Here is a 20,385-nt window from a genome sequence, read left to right as displayed (position 1 = left end):
GTCTTTGTATGTTAGTGTGCTGCTGCCAGAAGAGAGTGGGCATCATCAGCCTTTCCCAACAGGAACTTTTTTATCAGTTCAGAACATTTCAAAATACATAATGTAGAGTAAAATGTCATTAGCTGTGGTTTTCACAGGTGGTGCTAAACAACTGAAAAATGAGTACATGGCATGTTCATTATTTGTGTTGTGCTTGATGAAAGTAATTTGGTGCGAAATTTATGAACCTGATTTTTACCTTACAGAAATGTGTTATAAGTGAGAAGAATGCTGTTTGCTGGTGTGTTTTAATGCATATACATACAGAACATGTTGCTTTATTTTAATGCAAGATGATGGCTTACCTTTAAAACAAGAATAGGATGTGAAACACAGAGTTTACTGATAGGAAGGCTGAAGTACATGAAGAACATCCTTAATTCTTTTTCCCCCTCATCCTACAAAACAAGTACTGCAGAGTTATTGATAAAGCCCACTGTTGAAGCTCACATGGCTGATTAGTGCGTGGCTGTGTTTCGGAGAGTGAGAATCCGTGGTTCCGTGTGCGTTGCCCTGACTGGCTGGCGGTGTGCTTGTGCCGTGCAGGCGGCACTCCCCGTACCGCACGCTGGAGCCGGTGCGGCCCCCGGTGGTGCCCAACGATTACGTGCCGAGCCCGACGCGCACCATGGCCCCGGCGCAGCAGAGCCCCGTGAGAACGGCCTCGGTGAACCAGCGCAACCGCACCTACAGGTACCGCCCGCCTGGCCTCCCTCTGCCCGCAGCTCCCTCACTCACCCTGGGCACGGGCAGTCTCACTGGCGTGAGGAGAATGAGCACTAATAAAAACAGAACAGGAAATCATGTTAAGATTGTTCACTTAATCCCCTGTTCGCCTCGGTTTTAGTGATCTCACTTAGAGTCCTTAATGAATTACTAGGATTGTGAAGTCTTCCAAGGAGGTAGATCATGATGCTACTTTACTAAAGGTTTACCAAACTGGGAGAAGACTTTGTACACAGCTTGCCTTGTACATGTTGAAGTGCTACTTAGATGATTATACTTGAACAGTCTTTGATGTTATAGATTGAATAGGTGAAATTGTAGCGTAGTGTTTTGGGGATACTGATGACTTCAAACATGGAATAAAGCTAAACTGCATTACCAGGGGCTCTGCAGGAGACTAGTTTTTTTTTTTTTTCTAGGATACTTAGTTTCATGATGTGATTAGATCTAAATACTTTCCTTGAAATCTTTACTTTTTAAACATAAGCACTTGAGGATGGCTAAACAAGTGGACTTAAAAAGATAAGAAAACTGAGTTTTAGTATCTTACAACTTTTAGGCTTTAGTAGTTTCGTATGAAAGCATATGAATCACAGTCTAAACACTCCATAAGTTTTAAAATTACAGGAAAAAGGTCTGTATTTGCTCTGTAGGGGCTTAACAACCCTGGAATGACGTGCTTTAAGCAAGGTTCTGGAAGTGTTTCATTTTTGGCCAAGTTCACTGAGGCTAACTTACTGGAAAAAAACCTCTTGTGTAGTCAAAGTGGAGAGTTCAGGAAAGTTCAGCTTTGTACAGGTTTATATTATCCATCTTTCTTCTCTCTTGTTCCCTGTTACTTCTCTGATTTTGTAAGATGCTCTGTGAGGGTCTGAGGGATCTTATGTTCCAGCATGAGCAGCATCATATTCATGCCCTGACACTTTGGATTCTTACAGCAGCAGTGGCAGTAGTGGAGGAAGCCACCCAAGTAGTCGAAGCAGCAGTCGAGAGAACAGTGGAAGTGGAAGTGTAGGTGTTCCCATTGCTGTTCCCACACCATCTCCTCCTAGTGTCTATCCAGGTAAATGGAAACTTCTTGTTCCTCTTTCTGCCTCGTTGTTAACCTTGAGCATTTGCAGTTTCCTAAACTCAGAGGGAAGCCCAGAGTTCATTGCTATTGATAATATGAGTTTGAATCAAGTAGTATCTTCTCTGAGAGTGTCTGATGTGCTGTAATGTTCCTTTTATGTATTAATTTGTTTATCAGAATTTTTTGCCTGGCTGCCTGCATGTGACAAGGTAGGACACAGCACCTTTTTTAGTGGGCTGGGGGACACTTCTCCCTTGTCCTTTTAAGCAAATAAATGTTTTTTCATTGGCTGTTTATGCAGATACATAGAAGCATGTTTTTAGAAAATTAGATTGAATGAGAGGCAGGTACAGAGTAAATCTTGAGTACATCAATGCAAGCCTGAATTGTCACGACGAGATACTTGCTCAGTGTAATGGCCCCAGACTTTCCAGAAGTAGGAAGTATTATTAGTACTTCTTTTTCCTTTGCTCAGCCTTTTCAGTGAAGAAAAGCCTGTAGTTAGCTTGCAGCAAAGTACATGATGCTTCTGAAACAAAAGAGCTGGACGTTTTTTGGTTTTCTCTTTATTTTTTTTCTAATTTATACAAAAGCTAAAGATGCTAGAGATTGGAGCATAAATAACAATGCAAAGACGATTTTCAAAAGTAATACTTTTCACTGAAAAGTTTTGGGTTGTGTTCCCTTCAGAACTGGAAAGAAGTGGATTTGCTTGACCCTCATTTACCATCTACACAGAAATGAGCCTTTCTTTAACAGCTCCATTGTTTTCCCATCTCGTGCATTCTGAAGTACTGTGCAGCTAATTAATAGCTAACACTGAATAGTCAGAGGCTTTCTCTAATCCTTGCTAACATATCTCCTTATTAACTCCACCTCTTCCTCCTCTCTTCACTTAGCCCCTGCTGGCTCAGCTGGCACTTCTCCCCTTCCTGCTACCTCTGCTCCTGCCCCCACTCCTCCTGCTCCTCCTGCCCCTTCCTCCGCTGCCCCAGATGCTGCTGCTGCTGCTGCAGGAGCTCAGCCCCTTGCTGATGGCTTCACCTCTCCAACTCCCCCTGCTGTTTCTTCCACACCCTCTGCAGGTGAGTGTCTGCTCCAGCTGCTGGGCAGATGAACCCAGATGTGATCATGATCCAAAGCTTTGCAAAGTTAGTTCAGTGATTCATAATTTTAAAAAAAAAGTTTAATTATAAGTAGAAAACATCTGTTAATACCCAACTATAAGGTCATGGTTACAGTAGACAATTGAAGGTGTGCTGATTTTATTAACAGCAATAATTTTATAATTTTATTATTTTTACATTTATTTAATTCACTAAATCGTAATTTTATTTCTGTTTGGATTCTGAGACCCTCATCATTATGTTTGGCAGGAACCAGCACTGATAGTTTTGGGTCTTATGATTCTCTTTCATAAATGCAATTAAAAAAATGTGCATCTAGCAAAGTATAATTTATGTAACTGGTTTCTTCAATGCTGTCAAATAATAAGTCTCCCTTTAATGAACTGATGAGAAGGGCAGGGTTTTTGTGTCCAGTATTAGGTAAAATACAAATTCTCATGCAGACTACTATTAAAGCATTTTGTTTTCATATGTGGGACTTAGGGTGTACATTGCAACTTCCTTTTTTTAGTGCTACACTTTTCATTTTCTCATGTGCTGAAGTTGCAGAGTGCAGTAGCAGTTACCAACCATAACTGTCCTGTATCACCTTTTGGTGAGGAGATTGCAAACAGCCAAATTCACGTGTAGCTACCTGCTTGCTTTGCTGCTTTACATTATGGTGGAGGCTGCTTACAGGGGAGGGAGTTGGTTTGTATGTTTATTAGTGGTCATCTCTTAGTAAAAATTGCACCAGGTTCCAGAAACATTCTTGATATTGCATGCAGCTTAAAGGGCTGTGGCTCATATAAAATTAGAAGATATTTCCACCAGAATCCGTAACTGTGACCAGAAGTTTCTAAAGTGTGTTGAATTTTGATCTGAGATGATCCTGATGTCTAAACTACTTTTATGAAGATGAGCTGTAGCATATGGAGTCTCAATCAGTTTTCCATTTTTGATGCACTGTCAGTATCTCAGTTCTTAAGCCATGTTGTTTCTGTATTTAACAAGTCAAAATTAAGCAAAGATTAATATTTTAATGACTGTAAATTCACATTCACAATTTCTTAAGAGAAATTTCACGTTAATTACTGTTTCTAAGATCTTTTGTTTCCGTTTTATTAGTGAGGTTGCTTATATGGTTTGTCTGAAATAAGGTATTTTAGGAGTGACAGGTCATCACTTATGAAGTCACAGCTTTTGGTCCTTAAAAATCTCTTGGCCCTCTCCCCTCCCATCTCTCCAATCACCACCAATTTCTGCAAGTGTATTAAGTAACAGAGAGAGAGACGCACACACGTTGAAAAGAGACATCAGGAAAAATGGGAAAAAGTCTTTATAGAATGGGTTCTTTCTTAGCTATTTCTTATCTGTAAAAAGTGCATTTTTTTTATATGGTGCACTACATTATTGGTACAAAGCAGAGGGAATGTGACACTGTAGTTCATGCATTTGCTCTTACAAGCAAGTAACAGAGCAAACAACTTGTATTTTTATTTACTGACCTAACGAGAAGTTGTGCAAAGCAAGCAAAGCATAATGAAGAACAGTACGGGTTTTTTAAAATTTGTACATTGTTTTGTTTTGTTTCTTTGTTTACTTCTTTCTTCAACCACAGTGACCATCCCTTCTTCCCTTGTTTTCCTGCAAACTCTCAAATTTGCTTCTAGGAGAAATGGTGGAGGCAGAATAGTTTGTCGCTTGTAATAATGCGTATGGGAATAACAAATTCATTTTACTGTTGTTTGTAGTATAAAATCCAGATAATTTTATGTGAGCACAGAAGATATCTTGCTTCATTTATTTCTTGCTGGGATGCACAATCAATGTCTTGAATAGAGAAAGTAATGAAAACGCAGAACAAGTTTTTGAGGAGTTGTTTTAACTGACAGCTCCCTTGAAGAGTGTCTTCCAGTTTGACTTCATTTATTCCATCCTTCAAGCAGTTTCAAATATTCATTTCTCCCCAGATGATTCTCTGAATATCTTCTAAGTGGCACTAAGATAGGTAGTACTGTGTTTTTCAGTTACAGAGGGTTAACAGCTTTGAATCCTGGAAATGGCCTGCAGTTATTTTTTACATGTATGTTCCTTAACTGCAGAACTGTAACGTTTTGGAGAGTTTTTTCCAGCTTCAGAAATAACTAAATTCACAAGAAGTTATTGTAATACATTATTTAACATAGATAACCAGAGATTATTTTCTTTCATTTTGAGGATTTGTAGCTTAAACACCTTTGTATTTTCCCACTGGCTTTTGTAGGCAGTGCTGAGTGCAGGCAGTTGGGAGATTTAAGTTTTGCATTGCTCTTGAGACATTCGATGTCCTGCCAGTCTGGCAGCTGAAGTGGTTGACTCCTAGGATGCAGACGGTCTTAAAATAAAGCACCAGAAACCTTTCCAAGCCTTTGAAATCGAATGCAGGTAGAGAGAAGGCAGGCATCATTCCTCTCTTTGCTGATGCATTTCTCTGTCTGCCCAGGTCACCCGGTTCAGTTCTACAGCATGAACAGGCCTGCGGCTCGGCACACGCCGCCGACCATCGGGGGCTCTCTGCCGTACCGGCGGCCGCCTTCCATCACATCGCAGACGAGCCTGCAGAACCAGATGAACGGGGGCCCCTTCTACAACCAGAACCCAGGTAAGAAAGTTTGGCTGCTCCACTGAACTCCGTGGTGGTGGGTGAGCACAGTGACCTTCAGCTCTCTGAAATTTTATGTTCTGTCTCCATTGCAGATCTTGCACTTTCAGTATGTTGCTGGTAGCTGTGCCAAAGCTGCAGTGCAAGTGCACAGTGTTCAGCTTTTATTATGGCAAGCATCTTAAAAAATGCTGGCTTTGTTGCCAAATAATTTACGTTTGATGTCACAGTCCCTATCAGACAAGCTTTAGTCCTTGACTACACCATGTGCCATGGACCTGCTTTGGTGTGGGATGGGTATTTTGCACCAGAATGCTGATTCTTCATTAATCAGTCTTTATCTTTTGTGCTTTTTCCTTCTGGGTAATGTACAGTTCTAGCAGTTGTAGTTGTGCATTAGACACCTTGGAGACATCAGTGGTGTCTGGGTGCTGTGTCATCTGCTAAGCCCAAGGTGATGTTATTTTATGGGTGATCTGCCTTACAAAGCAAGAGGAGATCTTACCAGGGAGTGAGTGTCCTGTGTGTCAGCATAACACTGTAGCCTTTTACCTAAGGAGTCCTGCTTCCTGTGCTTCTGATGGGACCAGGAGGGTTTTATACCAGACTAGGGGAGATTTCTCTTTTGACAAAGCTACAGAACGATGCAGGAGACACACTGAAGGTTTCTTGTCAGTAAATGTCCTATTACCAGCAAAATTGAATGTTGACGTGCAAGTACTACAGTATGTGTTGGTGTTTTGTGGTGGTAGAATTTGAAGGGGATGTCTGTGTTGCTTGGTTGCTTTTGGTTTTCTTTTGTTGTTTTTCCGTTTGGTTGGTTGGTTTTTGGTTGGTTTGTTTGTTGTTTTTTTAAATTGAGCACTGAACTTGGAATTAGGTCAAATGCTGCAGTCTGCATTTAAAGGGTTTGATCAGGTTTGGCTGTTACTGTTTGTGAGCTACCCTGCAGGGTGAGCTGAGCTTGAGATGGAAATGAAAGGTCCTGCTGGGCACAGGGAAGTGGAGGAAGTTGTAAGGCTGAATTGTAGCCCAGTTGCCTGAAACAGGTCATATTTTCTAAGCACAATATGTGCATATTGAAGGCTGAAGGGGGGAATAGGCAAGAAAGAAAGAAAGGGTAATAGCAACAAAAGAAACCTTTCAGGATTACAATAAAGCAATTTTTGCAATAAAGACAATTTTCAGTATATCCAGAGAGATTTTGATGACTGCTGTGTGTTTTTTGCTTTAGCAAAGGGATAATTCTCTGCAAGTTGCCATTGCATTGTTAATAGGTAATCATAGAAGATGCCAAATAGACTTGAAATAAATTGTATAACCACAGTTGTCTGTGTATCCAGAAAGAAGGTAATGATTATGGTGATTAGTCATTTGAACTGTAAATCACAAACAAAATACTTCAGTTGTACTGGCATATCTGAGACAATACAAATAAGCAAGCTGTAGTAGGAGGCTTTTTTTTTTATGTATATACCAGCAGAATACAGAATTTATTAGCTTTGCAGTTACACTAAACCAAGGTTTTTTTGGAGTTCACCTTGAAAGGAGAGGATGTTCAAGCATGCATAATTGATGAAAGCCCTAAGAACACAGGCACTGATGTGTCTGGAAGGAGCAGGTTCAGTAGTGGCAGGACAAAGGCCACAATTTTTTCTCAGCATTCCTGAAGAGAGGTAGAAAACAAAAAGGGAAAGAGAGACCTTACAAGAGGCAGAAGAGGGGGCCAGCTATGGCTTTTTTGTTATTTGTAGGCTGTTTGGCAATAAGCCAGTACTGTTGATTTTTAAAAGGTGGCCTAGTCATTTTGTTTATTCATTTGACAGGAGGATGAAAGGTACTTGCATTGCCCTGTCCTGTTAAAAGGTATTTCAAGATAATACAATTCTTCTGCTTTGTGATGAGACCTTTTTAACAACTGAAAAGAAAATATTAATAAATGCAGACTTTGAATGATTTCAGCATATGTCTGTCCCAAAGCCACTCTTGCCAGCCAAGCCACCAAGTGCTTGGCTTTTTAATATTAATATTAATATAAATATTAATTTATTGCAATAATTAATTGCAATATTAACAAGTGCTTTAATATTGCAATTTTGGATGTGATTATCTAAGCAATATAGAGCTCAGCACAGGCTAAAAACCATGTGGGAGAATCTGGACAAGTATTGAGATGGTGGTTGCACCCTGCCCCATCTGTACAGCTGAGTTCTTACCCATCTGAAGCAGCCTAGTGGAAGGTGCTCTTGAGCATTTCTGAATTAATTTACAGCATCTGTGTCTTAAATCTGTCAGTGGTCAGTATGGAAGGAAGATGGGAGAGAACATTGAGGATGATGTTTATACAGCAGAGGTAAAGTTTCTCTGATGCATTTAAAAAATAGTAACAAAATATTTATTGCCTCTTAGAGGTCAAACCTGGAGTCATTATATAGCACATAGAGACAATATTATGATAGTCCCTGCCCAGTGCTAAGACTGAAGCACAAACTGAGGGGTTAAGATACTCAAGGAATGATGTCAGCTAGTGTTAGCATCACCATTGTGATTAAACCACTCAACCCAAACTGAACCTGGGAATTTTTCTGTATTTGCTTGGCATGCTTGTCTGGAGTGATTTATTTTTGTCCATGGAAAGCCTTCTTATTTCTTTCAAAGAAATATATATAGCTCATGAACAAAGTACACTGAAGAGACCAAGGAAACTGGAGCTAGTCTCCTGTGATAGGTATGGATTGTATGAATCCATATGATGTTGAATAGATGAATCATTTTGAAATTAAACACTTTTCTAGTGTATATAATTGAAAAAGCAGGGACAAGGATGCTGAATTGGTGACTATTACTGCTTCTCAGTAGGACTTTAAATTGGAGTTCCCTTTTTCTGCTTTGAAAAAGTGCAAGACCAAATCTTTTCACAGCAATCATGGTTGCACTTGAAGGAATAAATACTCTGAGGTCATGTCATTTGAGTCAAATTTCTGTAATCAGAAATATATTTCCATTTTTTCTCAAGAGAAATCAATTAAATGGTGAGATAATGGAACTTACTTTATATGGAGGTACTTTTGCAACAAAAAGGATGGTTGCTGTTAGTCTTTTCATTCATGGTGTGTGGTTCTGAAAGAAATGTGAATGTGAGTGACAGAAGAAATTCAAAGCACTTAAGATGTTACTGGAATGAGCAAACAGAATAAATTTTGAGACACAAGTTGTAAATACTGTAGAACTCTTTTCTCTTGCTATGATAATGTGAATTAATTCTGAAAAATGCTACATCATACCTGTCAGTTTTCTTACTACCTCTGGAATTAGCCTGAAATTTATTTTGTTCTGTCTGGTAGCTAAATAAATGTACTGGTACATGAAGTATAGACTTTTTTCTCCTTAATCCCTTTGGACATGATTAAATGTTTTTTGTATGGCACATACTAACAAGAAATTTATTATTTGTGCTTCTCCTGAGGTGTGCTTTCTGAAAAATCATCTTGCAACTTGCCTAAAGAATTTTGCTGCATTATTCAAAGTGATACTAAACTCTCATAAAACTAGTTAGCTGATGTTTTAACTAGATAACTGAAACTCACATTCCAGGCTTAAACCACAGTTCAGTGTTACAGCATTTGCAATTGGCTGAAAGCATCTCCTTTAACTGGGAACTCACATACATTGTACAAAGGCAGCTCATTGTACAAAGAGAGCTCTTCTGGTACCAGTGAAAGGCTGTTCAGAGTTCAGTGCAGGGACGTCAGGTGGGGAGGAAACCAGGCAGCACATCTGGAATAGGCTCTGTGGTTTGGCAGCAGCACAGTGTGCTCTGTTCTGTCAATAAGATCAGACGTGTTGCATCTTTCAGATCTGCACAGTTCTCAAAAGGCATCTTTTTCTGTTTTGTCTGAAATAGCTGCCTCATTCAATGAGGGTTTTGGCCTACATCTTGGAAAAAAAGAGGTATATCCATTTTCATTACTAGGGATTCATGGATGCTGTTAGTCATCTCTGTAAATATCAGATTTGAAAGGGGGAGGATTATAGGCAGAGAGTCTTCTTGATATATTTGTTAGTTAGGTCTGTCCATAAAGTGCTATATTCTGTAGTAAGAAACTTAATCTTAAGGGAATCTCATAGTCAAATCAGAAGAATGCTTCAGCATGGATGCTTAATGTTATGAAAAAGAGCTGGGTTGGAAATTTTAAAAATAGATAAATATCCTTGAAGAGAGGATTAGGAATATGCCACCTGAGCCATTTTTCCTTAAATGTCAGTCTTTTTATCTCAGCTTCTTGGCAGCCTGCTGCACTGTCTGAGTGGTGATGATGTCTACTTTCCTGTTTGCTGCTTTGTTGTGTTTCTAACTGGATGCCTCTCTCTTTTTAATTTCTGTGGCAGCATCCCTTGCTCCTCCTCCCCCCTCCATCCTACAGGTAACTCCACAGTTACCACTAATGGGATTTGTGGCCAGAGTTCAAGAAAACAGTAAGTTTGCTGCTTCCTTGTGCAATGTTTTATTATTGGATGTGGCTTTTGGATTGAGTTGATGAAAGATTTGTCTGGGTATAGCCAGAATTCTGCATTCTCTACTGCCTCTGCAAGTTTGTCTGAAATTGTGAAGGGTGGGAAAAAGAAATAATCTTATTGGAGGTACCTGGTCATTCTTTCTCTGAATTTTCCTGTCTCTAGTGTATTTTCACAAGTTATAACTGTTGGCCCCCCTTCCATTAATTGGGATAGAGAGTATTACTTGAAGCAGCTGCCATGGCTGCAGAGACATCTTCATGGCTGTACTGTTACTTATGCTCAGTTTCAGACACTCCTCCCCCCCCACCGCCTGTGGACGAGCCGGTGTTTGATGAGTCTCCACCTCCACCCCCACCTCCAGAGGATTATGAGGAGGAGGAAGCAGCAGTGGTGGAGTACAGCGATCCCTATGCTGAGGAGGACCCTCCTTGGGCACCGAGGACATACTTAGAAAAGGGTAGGTTTGGAGCCAGAAGAGGCAGTAGGCTTGTATTTGTAACAACTTTTTGTATGTGTTGCTGCCATCCTGCTTTTGCAGGTGGAGTCTGCCCAGACTCCTTCATACCAGTCTTTGATATTACAGCATTTCAGTCAGTAGCAGAAGAGAAAGAGGCCCTGCTGTGTGTTTATAGTGTCCCCATACTAATGCAAGGGCAGGGGAGGGGTGTGTGACGTGCCTTGAGAAACAACTTTCTGTTTGAGGAAATAATAATGCTTGAATGATAGTTCTGTTCTGCTTTCCTGTGGGAATTCATGAGCTTGGGAACTAAAATAGTTCATGTAGGTGCATATACACACAGATCTGGTCCATCTCCCATGGGATAGCAAAACTGTAAAGGAGAGTCTTTAAAGATAAGCTGGAGAAAGTCAGGCTTTTAGTCAGAAAATGTTTCCTGTGGAGAACAAAAGTATAAGAAGCCAAACATTGTCTCTATTGATGTAGAGACACATGCAAAAACATAATTTTGATCTGTATTTTTAAAACTGGATGACCAAAACATCGAAAAGGTTGGTGTGTTTTTAGAAACACTTTTAAAAGTAGTAGAAAATACAATTGCTTTCATCATATGAAGGACTATTAAATAGTAGTTTTAGGATACCAGAAAAAAGGAGCTATTGCCATAGATATGGATTCTGTTGTAGTTACATGAAGGTCTCTACTTAGGCCATGTCTTGAGATTTGACTCCTTTGCTGGAATTGGGAGAGAAGTGCTTGTCTGTGAGTTTTTTGTAACAAGCTTTGAAGCTTTAAAATTAATGGAAAACCTTATACTAAAAGGAGACTTTAATACTCAAATAATTTGTATACTTATACTGTTGGGAATTAAAATGCTTTATTCAGCAAAATAATTTATCCTTAATTAAAGGCAACTCCTTAAGTTCCTATAAATAGTGTTCTGCTCCACATGATTCAAAGTGGACAAAATAGATGAAAGTAAGTAGCTCTTCCAACACATTTACCCCCAGTTCTTAGGATTTAGAATTCCCAATTCTTAGGATTTGTACTTGTACTTTTGATATGACCATTTAAGTTCATATGAGAGCACTTTTATAGGGTTAGGGTAGATGACCTTTGCAACAGAAGCTGGGACACCAAAGAGGTGTCAAACAGAAGAGAGTTGCTGTATATTGGAATGGGATTCAATATGACCCTGTTCTGTAGAGGGTCAAGCAGTGTGGGAGGTTTATGATTTAACCTTTAACATTAAGAGCTGAGGATGGAAGTGAATAGCAGATCCATTTGGAACAGACGGAGAAATTGTTAAGTAGGCTATAGTTACTGGGGATGCTGAACTTGAGGACACTGCCATGTGACTGTAAGAGGAACAGCCAGCCTGCAGTGTCCAGGGATGTGCACTGCAATTTTCCATTGAGCTCAGTGTCTGGACGTGTGGCAGGAAAAGATAAGAAAATGACCTGGCTCTGCAAGTCAGATGAATTGAAATGGGTATCCAGAAGGAAAAATTGCACTTTCACCACTTAGAGAAAGTGTGTGTTCACAGATTCCAGCTGGATAATCAGCCTAGCCTGCGTTTGTGGTCAGTTGGATATAACAGAGTTCAGCCAAACTCTGTAATTGTTGAAGAACCAAAGGTCACTGATTGGAAGAATATCAACCTAAATGAGTAATTCTGTTTTTTATAACTGCATTGAAACACATTCAGACAGAAACTAAAAGAAGCCCTGGCTTAGGCTGACAGGGCAGGATGCCACCTCCTGAGTCAGTATTGCTGCTTCCTGTCTCCTCTGGAGCCTTTCTTGCACTGCTGGCCTGGACTCCTCATAACTCGGGGCATGTGACAAGCTCACAGCTTGAACTGGTGGGACTGCAGACTGAAGGATTGAACGGCCTTTTAGAGAGGGGACTGCTGCCAGTACACAAATAACATGCTGGAGGAAGCACTGGTGATGGAAAAACAAAAACAGGCTTCAGGTAAATTTTATGAGGCTTAACAAGAAGCAAATTTTCTTCACAAATTTAGGGAAGAGTTTCCTTCTTGTGATCATGAAATAGTGAATCCGTTCAGTATCCAAAGGGACTAGAGTACACTCAAAAGTTAGAAAGAAAGGAATTGGAAGTTACCATGGTCCTTGGATGATGATGACGATTATTATTGTCATCAAGAGAATGAAGAAAAATAGCACAGTGACTCTAGGAAGACATTTCATAAACCCTTAGAAATGAATTTTGAAGGAATTAAATTGAATGCATCACATGTTCATACACTTGTTTTTCAAGCTAAAATCGTACTTGTTTCTCCATAGGTGTTTTGTTTCCTTAGAATTGTATGTCTAAAACTGTACAGAATAAGTTACTTAACAACTGTTGGCACAATTGTAGAACTAACAATATGTGTTTTCCAAGTATGCTCTAGTCACATGATAAAAAAAATTCTTTGCATACTCTGATTTTCCACTGGGATTGATCTGTATATTTTATAATCTCTTCTGGATCCAGGTTTCCCTAGTGTTGGTTTGTGTTGATTCCTTTGCTCTCTCAAAAGGAAAATGACCTCTTTTCTTTTGAAAAGAATGATGAGTTTAGTGGGACTCTTGGACAGTGGTTTTATGAACACATGCTGTTAATTTTTAATCCTTGCCTTAGTTTAGAGTATCTTTCCATCTATCCTCAGCACAAGATTTTAGGATCCCTATCCAACATACTTTTTTTTTTCCTTAGTGGCAGCACTGCATGTTTCATTGCCAAGTTCTCAAAGCTGTGATTGATGCTATTTGGTAAAGTACTCAGAGTCTGGCATAGCTAACTTCCTCTATGAAACACATAATGATAGCACTGAGATTGGAAAAATGTATCAATTTTATGTCTATTTTATGGCATTTCAGGACTGTTCTATTTAATATTTCCAAGTGCTTTGTCCAATTTCTTTGCCTTTCCTAACAACTTTTGTGCCATCACTAAAATATCCTGCAGCTGTAAGAAAAATGTCCTGATACAGTATGTGTACATTTCCACCTTCCTTCTTCGTGGCTTCTAGCAGGGATTTGCCCACCTTGGTGCTGTGTGCCCTGGGAGTAGATATTGAGATGCACGTGACCTTTAGAGATTTAAATGTGGGAGTAGCTAAGGTAGATGGAAGTCTGGGATATCAGCCTTGGCTCACTTGTACTGTGGCCTGAAGAGAACTCTTGCTACACTCCCTCTTCCATGTTTTCCTGCTCTTTCCTGTGCCGAGATCTGGTTTAGCACATGTAGGAATAGTTCTGAGTGGTCATAGCCATGGGGATTCACAACCACCTCATTGTATCATTCCACACCAAAAGTTTTTCATACACTTGGACACTTCCTCTGGTGGGTCTGGAAATAGTAAGAATAGAAGAGTTAAAGGACTCCTGGCTCACGTGCTTCAAAGTGTGAGCTTGAACAAAAGGGGGTGGAAGAAACTGTTTCTCTCAGCAGGTCATTCAGTGCACACCTGGTGGATTTTCCGCCTTCTCCTCTACCTCTCCTAACACTCATATTCTGTTCTTTCCTAGTGGTGGCAATCTATGACTACACCAAGGACAAGGAAGATGAGCTCTCATTTCAGGAAGGTGCCATCATTTACGTCATCAAGAAAAATGATGATGGCTGGTATGAGGGGGTCATGAATGGCGTGACGGGGCTGTTCCCGGGGAACTATGTGGAGTCGATCATGCATTACTCAGAGTGAAGACCCGAGGACAGAACACTGCATCTCCTGCTGCAGGAGCTGTCAGGGCTTCCCAGATCTCCACCAGCCTCTGGGGCCCCATCCAGTATAACTGAATGAAGGATAATTGTAACAACCACTCTTTTGGGTTTGGTTTGGTTTTTTTTTCTTTTCCCCCCTCATGATAAGACAATAGTGATTTGAGTTGTTTGAACAAATGGCTCTTCAGCTGCCAGCAGAGCTATCCTGAGCTATCTGACTTTGAATTAAGCTGACCCATTCAGATGTAACAAACTTGTTGATTAGCTCATACTTCACTCGAATTCTGACTTCTGACAGGCCTTGGGATCTGTCTTGGGAGTCCTGTGTGCCCTCATGGTACTACCATTGGAAGCAGTGCCTGGCACTGAGGATGTCCTGGATGCTTGTGGTGAAGGTTACTGGCCAGTGGACATCCCTCCTGTTTCTACACTACACGCCTGTGCAGCTGGAAGAACAGTCACGTGCTAGCAAACACTGGGATTTCTACACAGAGACGTTCCTGTAACTGACTTCCAGATAGCTGGATGCTTCTTTAGCATAAACACTTCTGCAGCTGCTCTGCACACGTAGGCTGACACAGGGCACACAGAGCTGGCTTTCATTCACTCACCTTTCAGTTTAGACAATTCAGATGGCTGCAGCCCAGAGGATCCCCACCCCCATTTCTCATCTTCTGAATGCCACATGTTTGTTTTGTGTTCTGCACTGATGTAACTGTGCTCCTCTCCACAGCGAGCTCCTTGCCACGGTTGCTGCCGGTTCAAACAGAACTCACAGATGCCGTTGATGGTGAAGGCGAAACAAAGTTTACAGGTCCTCCTGGGGTCTGAGGATTAACTCTAGGGGGTGTGATCTAAGGTTCAAATCTATTCATGCCTGCTTGCACTAGAGAAACTTGCCCCCAACTTTAGTTTTATGCACAATATAATCTTAAAAATCCAATCAGGTATTGTAAATTGGCTATTTTGTACTTGACGACTAGATTTGCATAAGTACTGTGAGAGCCCTGTGCAGAGGCAGGACAAACGGCAATTGTCGTCTTCATGTCTGTTGCCAAAATCTCTTCAGTGGAAGCAAAAAGGGCTGTTGTGTGTACTGGTTTCCCATGGAAATCCAAGCAGTAACTAGTAGTAGTCCTAGCTCTTCCCCTAGCCCTCTCCATTGTTTATTATAATAGGTCTTTTGAGCTGTACTGGTGGCTTGGGGTGGAGTAATACCAAGTGAAGGCTCTGTAGCCCCTTGTGATGATACTTTGCTTTCTAATCTAGTCTCAGTTAACAGTTCTGCTCAGTGATTGTGTACAGCAGATCACTGTAAGTGATGGTTATACTCATCTGCCCATAGGAACATCTAAATGTTACCTGTGGGTAAATATCATACATTAACTAATTAAATTTCCTGTTAAGTCTTGTTAGCCTGCAAACTGAGAGCCTCCTGGGCAAGGGCATCTTTTAGACTGTCACCTGGCCAAGTTCTAGCTGGTACCAAGAGTAGCGTGTCCAAGGTGAGACAGTGCTGCAGCTGGAGGAGCCAGTGTTAAAACAGAGCAGCACACAGGAGAGGGGCTGGATGTGTGGTGGCATTGGAACCAGTACTGGAACCAGTACAGGTGACTGACCCAGCCCCTTGCTTGGTAGTTAGTGCAGTATCAGCATGGAGGTGCAGACTTGGTGCCAGCCTGGCCAGGGAGGTGCCATAGCTGTCAGAGGGCAAGAGGAACAAACAAATAGGTGTTTGTAGGCCATGGAGGAATGTGATCACCTGCTGTGAGCTTGTGGAACTCCTGTGACAGCACACAAGAAACTGGCTTGGTTAAAGTCTGAAGGAAGGACAACTTTGAAGAAACTCATGTGCAGATAGAAGTCACTTCCTCCCTTGTTAATCCACGTTGTTTTCTTTCTAGAAGCTGACAGCATTGTTTGGGATGAGTGCCAGAACAGATACCCTTTAAGCCTTTTACTCTCTGAAAAGTTTTCTTGCAGCAAGACTTAGAGAAGCTGTCGTGTTCAGTTCCCTCAGCCCATCATTTCTGTGGAAGCAAGTCCAGAACCACTGGTTGTGCAGTCACTGGAGTAACTGTTTCTAGTGTCATTGAGCAGGTCTAAGCTTTTGGCACAGGGAGGTGGTGCTTCTAGCAAAGGTGATTGAACAGCAGCATTCACAAGCCTTTGGTGCTTACAGGGCGGCTGTGTTTTTCAGGATATCAGAGCTTTCCTGGCTTCTCTCACTTTGGATATGTTTGTGGCAAAAACTGAGCCCACAGTGCTCAAATGCATTGTTAGGGCAGCTTAATGATTTCTTAAGTGAGAGCTGAACCTCTGCCTGTGCACCCAAGCTGCAGCTGGCAGGTCACACATTAGTGAAACATGTCTTAACCCAGTCTGAGCAAGAGCTTGTGCTGGAACACTTCTGGCAGGTGGGTGGCGTGGTGTGTGCTCCCACTGTGTGTGATACTTCATCTTCAGTCAGCTGGTTTTTAGTCTTGCAAGCTTTCTGTGTTGTGAGAGCGGAACAGTGTGAGATGAATGCTTGCAGAGCAAGCACAGAAGATGAGGCTACAAAACCCTTAGTGATTCCACTGTCAGGACAGCGTGTAACAGCTCCTGAAGCACTGGCTTTGGTCTGATGGGCCAGGGGTTAGTTTGGTCCCTGCTGATAGAACATGGAATTGTTTTTCCTGGAAGAACTGCTGTGGATGGAATTTCTGGGTCACCTCCTGCTGGTTTTATGCTTTATTATGCAGTACTAATGTAAAGAAATTTGTTGAGTTTTATGCATATTTTTATTTTGTACAGATTTTAATTCTGTTGCTTGTTTGGGGATGATGTGATGTAATGGTCATAGACCAGGCCAAGGTAAACAGGCTTTGTATATTAATGTTACATAGATTGCATGCTAGTAAAGTCAGTGAGGGTTGTTTCCAGTTTTGTCCCTTGTACTTCTCCTTGTCCAAAACCTTCTCTTCCCCACCCCTTTTTAATTTACAGGTTTACTTTAAAAGGGGGTGGCAAATAGGGGGGTGGGGGAGAAACACCTCAGTATTTTAAATAAGATGCACAACAATCTCTTCACTGCTGAGTTTTGCTGCTACAGCTCATGGTGTCCTGCATCACAGGCTGTTGAAGCGGGAGTGTGTACACGTGAGAGGTGGGGAAAGGAGACACTCCATCATAGCCCAAAGAGTGCTGAATGGCCAAAATGTATATGTTTCTCCCTTTGTGAGAACTGCCTTAGCCCAGCCAGCTGTTTTCATTGTGCACAGAAATTGTTCAGCATCCTCTAGCGGTGTATTTTGCCTTGGTTTGCTGTGTATCACAGGTTTCTTCCTTCCTCTTGGCGCCAGGGACAAAGCTGTTAACTACAGCTGCCTCTCCAGCGTGTGCCTGCATGAGAGGAGGTGTGACTGAGTCCACATCTAGTGCTGAAGCAGGTTCATTTTGGTGCCTTCATTCCAGCTGAAGGGAGATAGCTGAGGTTGCATGTGTCTGACCCATTCTTTCCCCTCCCCTCAGCCCCTGTTGCAGCAGAGGGCTGAGAGGGGCGGGAGAGGTGACCAGCAAATTCTACACCTGAGTGTCCTGAGGGCATGCCGATGTGCAGTGGCTGAAGCAATGCTGGATCACTTGATGGTCTGACTGGTTAGACGCAGACACACGCTGAGGCACCGGAGAGCCATGCAGGACAAGAGGCGTGGCTTGGCCCTGAGGTAGATGACAGCTTGGTGTGTGTTACCAGGAGGCTGACCATGTGCCTGGAATTCAGCTTATCCTTGCAGATAGTTGAGTCGGATGTCATGTGTGTGTCGGAGGTGTCTGCTGGTGTGAACCACAGGTCCCACAGGTCCTGTGGTGTGTGGCTGGGTGGCTTACCCGTGGGCACCAGAAAGGCTTAAACCCAGCTAGTTCTTGCTAGAGCAGTTTGTTCTCCTTTCGCAGCTGCTGGGCATTTTCTTTTCTTGCTGCTGAGGGTTCTTGGTGACAGCCAAAGTTGACAGTGGCAGGTGATGCAACTTCTGAAAAGTGCCACTTTTACCTGGGGTGTTTCAGTTGATCATGAAAAGAAAGAGAGGAAGCAGCAGGACTGAGGAGCCTTTTCCAGCAGAGGGCATGTGGGCTGCCTGCCTGCTGCGGGTGTGCACGTGTTGACTAGAGGTGGAAGAGGGTTCTGCACTGGTACTGTTGCGCTTCTCTGGTGTCTCCCATCTGTGCCTGATGGTGACTTAATAGTGTCCTCTTCCTAGCAACTTCCACCACTTCCTAGCAGATGCTGTGGATGCACCTCTCTGCAGGAAACGAGCCTGCTTTTTTATTAGTTATGTCTGTGGGCTCCAGGCATAGAGCAAAATTTCCACATTTTCTTTTCTGGAAAGGGTGGAACTTTGTGGTTTAGTAAACTGGGAGCATTTACAGAGCTTCTCCTCCCAGAGGTGCAGTAGGACATTTTGTAAAACAGGTAACATCTGTATTCTCTGCAGGTCCCTTTCGGAAGCTGCTTAGAGGATGCTGTTGGACACTGTGGTGCTGTGGCTTTACTAGGAGCAGTAGTTGCATTCAGAGAATTGAGAGTCACTGGTGAAGGCACTGCAGCATTTCAGGCAGTATTACAAACCCCCTGCAGAGACTTCAGTATGTATGTTGGCAACCATGACAGTAGAAAAGGTACAACACTGTTGCATTCACTAAGGCAAGTATTTACAACACTAACCTCTAGGGAAGGTGGTGGTGGAAACTGAGTACCAGCAGGATCCTGGGCTACAGCTTCTGGGGTGCCAGTTAGAAGAATTTGCTGTGCTTACAGGTGTGTTCACCTTCCCCAGCTTCTGGCATCTCCCTGTATTTGGCATGGCTGCATTTTGTGGATAAAATGGTTATTACACAGAAGTCAGAACAGTACAAGAAGGGAACCAGAAGGAAAGGTGTGGTTTGTTTTGGGGATTTTTCCCCACAGTAGCTGAAGTCAATGTGTAGTAACAGCCCAATTTACCTACTTCTGATGGGACCCCCACCTCACAATCACGGAGACATTCTGAAAGCTTGATGCAGCCACGGTTTGACAACTGCTGTTAAAAAGAATAATTCACAGATCATGGAGTTCTGCTGCTTTCATTTGAAAAAAACCCCACCCATGTGTTTTGTGTAATCTCCAGCCAATGGAGGAAGAGGTTTGGGGGTTTTTTTGGTACTCCAAATGTACTAACTTTATTAGCAAGACATATTACAAGACAGTGATGGCAGCAGGGGCCTGCTGTCCAGAGGTAAGCCTACACCCAGGACCCTGCTGAACACTGACATGGGGACCCTACTGAAATGGGTGCAGTACATTTATTCCAGTTTCTCTTTACACCTCTGAAGAATTCTACCACTACTGACTAATAGGAAGAGCTATGTACAAATTTATTTCCATTACAGCGCCTCGGTAAGTGCTGACATGTCCAAGATTTTTTTGTAAAGAACAAGTGCTTCTTTTCACATTTGAAAAAGTGTCTTTTGCAACTTGCATGGACAAGTAGTTTCTATGAATTCTCTGGAGATGTCAGTATCTAACATGGATTTTGTCCATGCACTTTTTTCTGAAAGCAGATACCCCCCCTTTGGTTTGCAGTAGGAGTAGCACGCTCTGCTTTTGCTTTTGGCACTGCTAACGCAGTGGATGGATGCAGAGCCCACTGTAAATGATCAAGCCCACAGGACTCTGGGGAGCTGTATGCCGCCAGTAACGTTTTAGTGTGTGTGCCATTTGAACCACCTTCCAGTGAGTGCAAAACCCAATTTTTAAATTTTTTTAATTGTACTTGGAATTAATTGTTGCTGTGTACTAAACCCTCTTGTTATGAGCCCTGAATAAAAAGAACAAAGCACACATCATGTGTTCTGTGAGCGTGCCACAGCCGTGTCTCATTTCTTGTCTTTGGCTACAGTCTTCATGCACTAGGCCCTGAGGCTCTCTGAGCACAGCACTTACCACAGCAAAGGTACAAACCTTGGCATCTGGCCTGCTGCTGCCAGCAGCTCCTTGTCCTCCGTGCGACTCCCCCTTGCCTGCGCTCATTTAGGTCATTCTCAACTCTCTGCTGCTGAGGGCTGCAGG

At 42.1% G+C, this 20,385-nt stretch overlaps 1 protein-coding gene across 19 annotated transcripts in view; it reads left to right on the top strand.

Moving 5' to 3' along the window:
• ABI2 (abl interactor 2) overlaps nt 1-20,157 on the top strand; it is a 65,716-nt gene extending 45,559 nt beyond the window's left edge. For 5 of the 19 annotated variants that reach the window (XM_064434222.1, XM_064434212.1, XM_064434214.1 and 2 more), the window contains 7 exons: nt 586-732; nt 1,704-1,828; nt 2,737-2,922; nt 5,429-5,587; nt 9,977-10,063; nt 10,389-10,562; nt 14,102-20,157. In XM_064434222.1, the coding sequence (XP_064290292.1) occupies nt 586-732; nt 1,704-1,828; nt 2,737-2,922; nt 5,429-5,587; nt 9,977-10,063; nt 10,389-10,562; nt 14,102-14,277 (1,054 nt within the window). In that variant the 3' untranslated portion in view covers nt 14,278-20,157. The remainder of the gene's footprint in view (nt 1-585; nt 733-1,703; nt 1,829-2,736; nt 2,923-5,428; nt 5,588-9,976; nt 10,064-10,388; nt 10,563-14,101) is intronic. The other 14 variants (XM_064434231.1, XM_064434216.1, XM_064434218.1 and 11 more) reach the window with 7 other exon arrangements.
• Nucleotides 20,158-20,385: the final 228 nt, after the last annotated feature.

The sequence above is a fragment of the Passer domesticus genome, chromosome 10, assembly GCF_036417665.1.
Source record: "Passer domesticus isolate bPasDom1 chromosome 10, bPasDom1.hap1, whole genome shotgun sequence".
NCBI classification, from domain to species: domain Eukaryota; kingdom Metazoa; phylum Chordata; class Aves; order Passeriformes; family Passeridae; genus Passer; species Passer domesticus.
The sequence above is the reverse complement of the archived record's forward strand: the minus strand, read 5'-3'. Positions and strand labels throughout refer to the sequence as shown.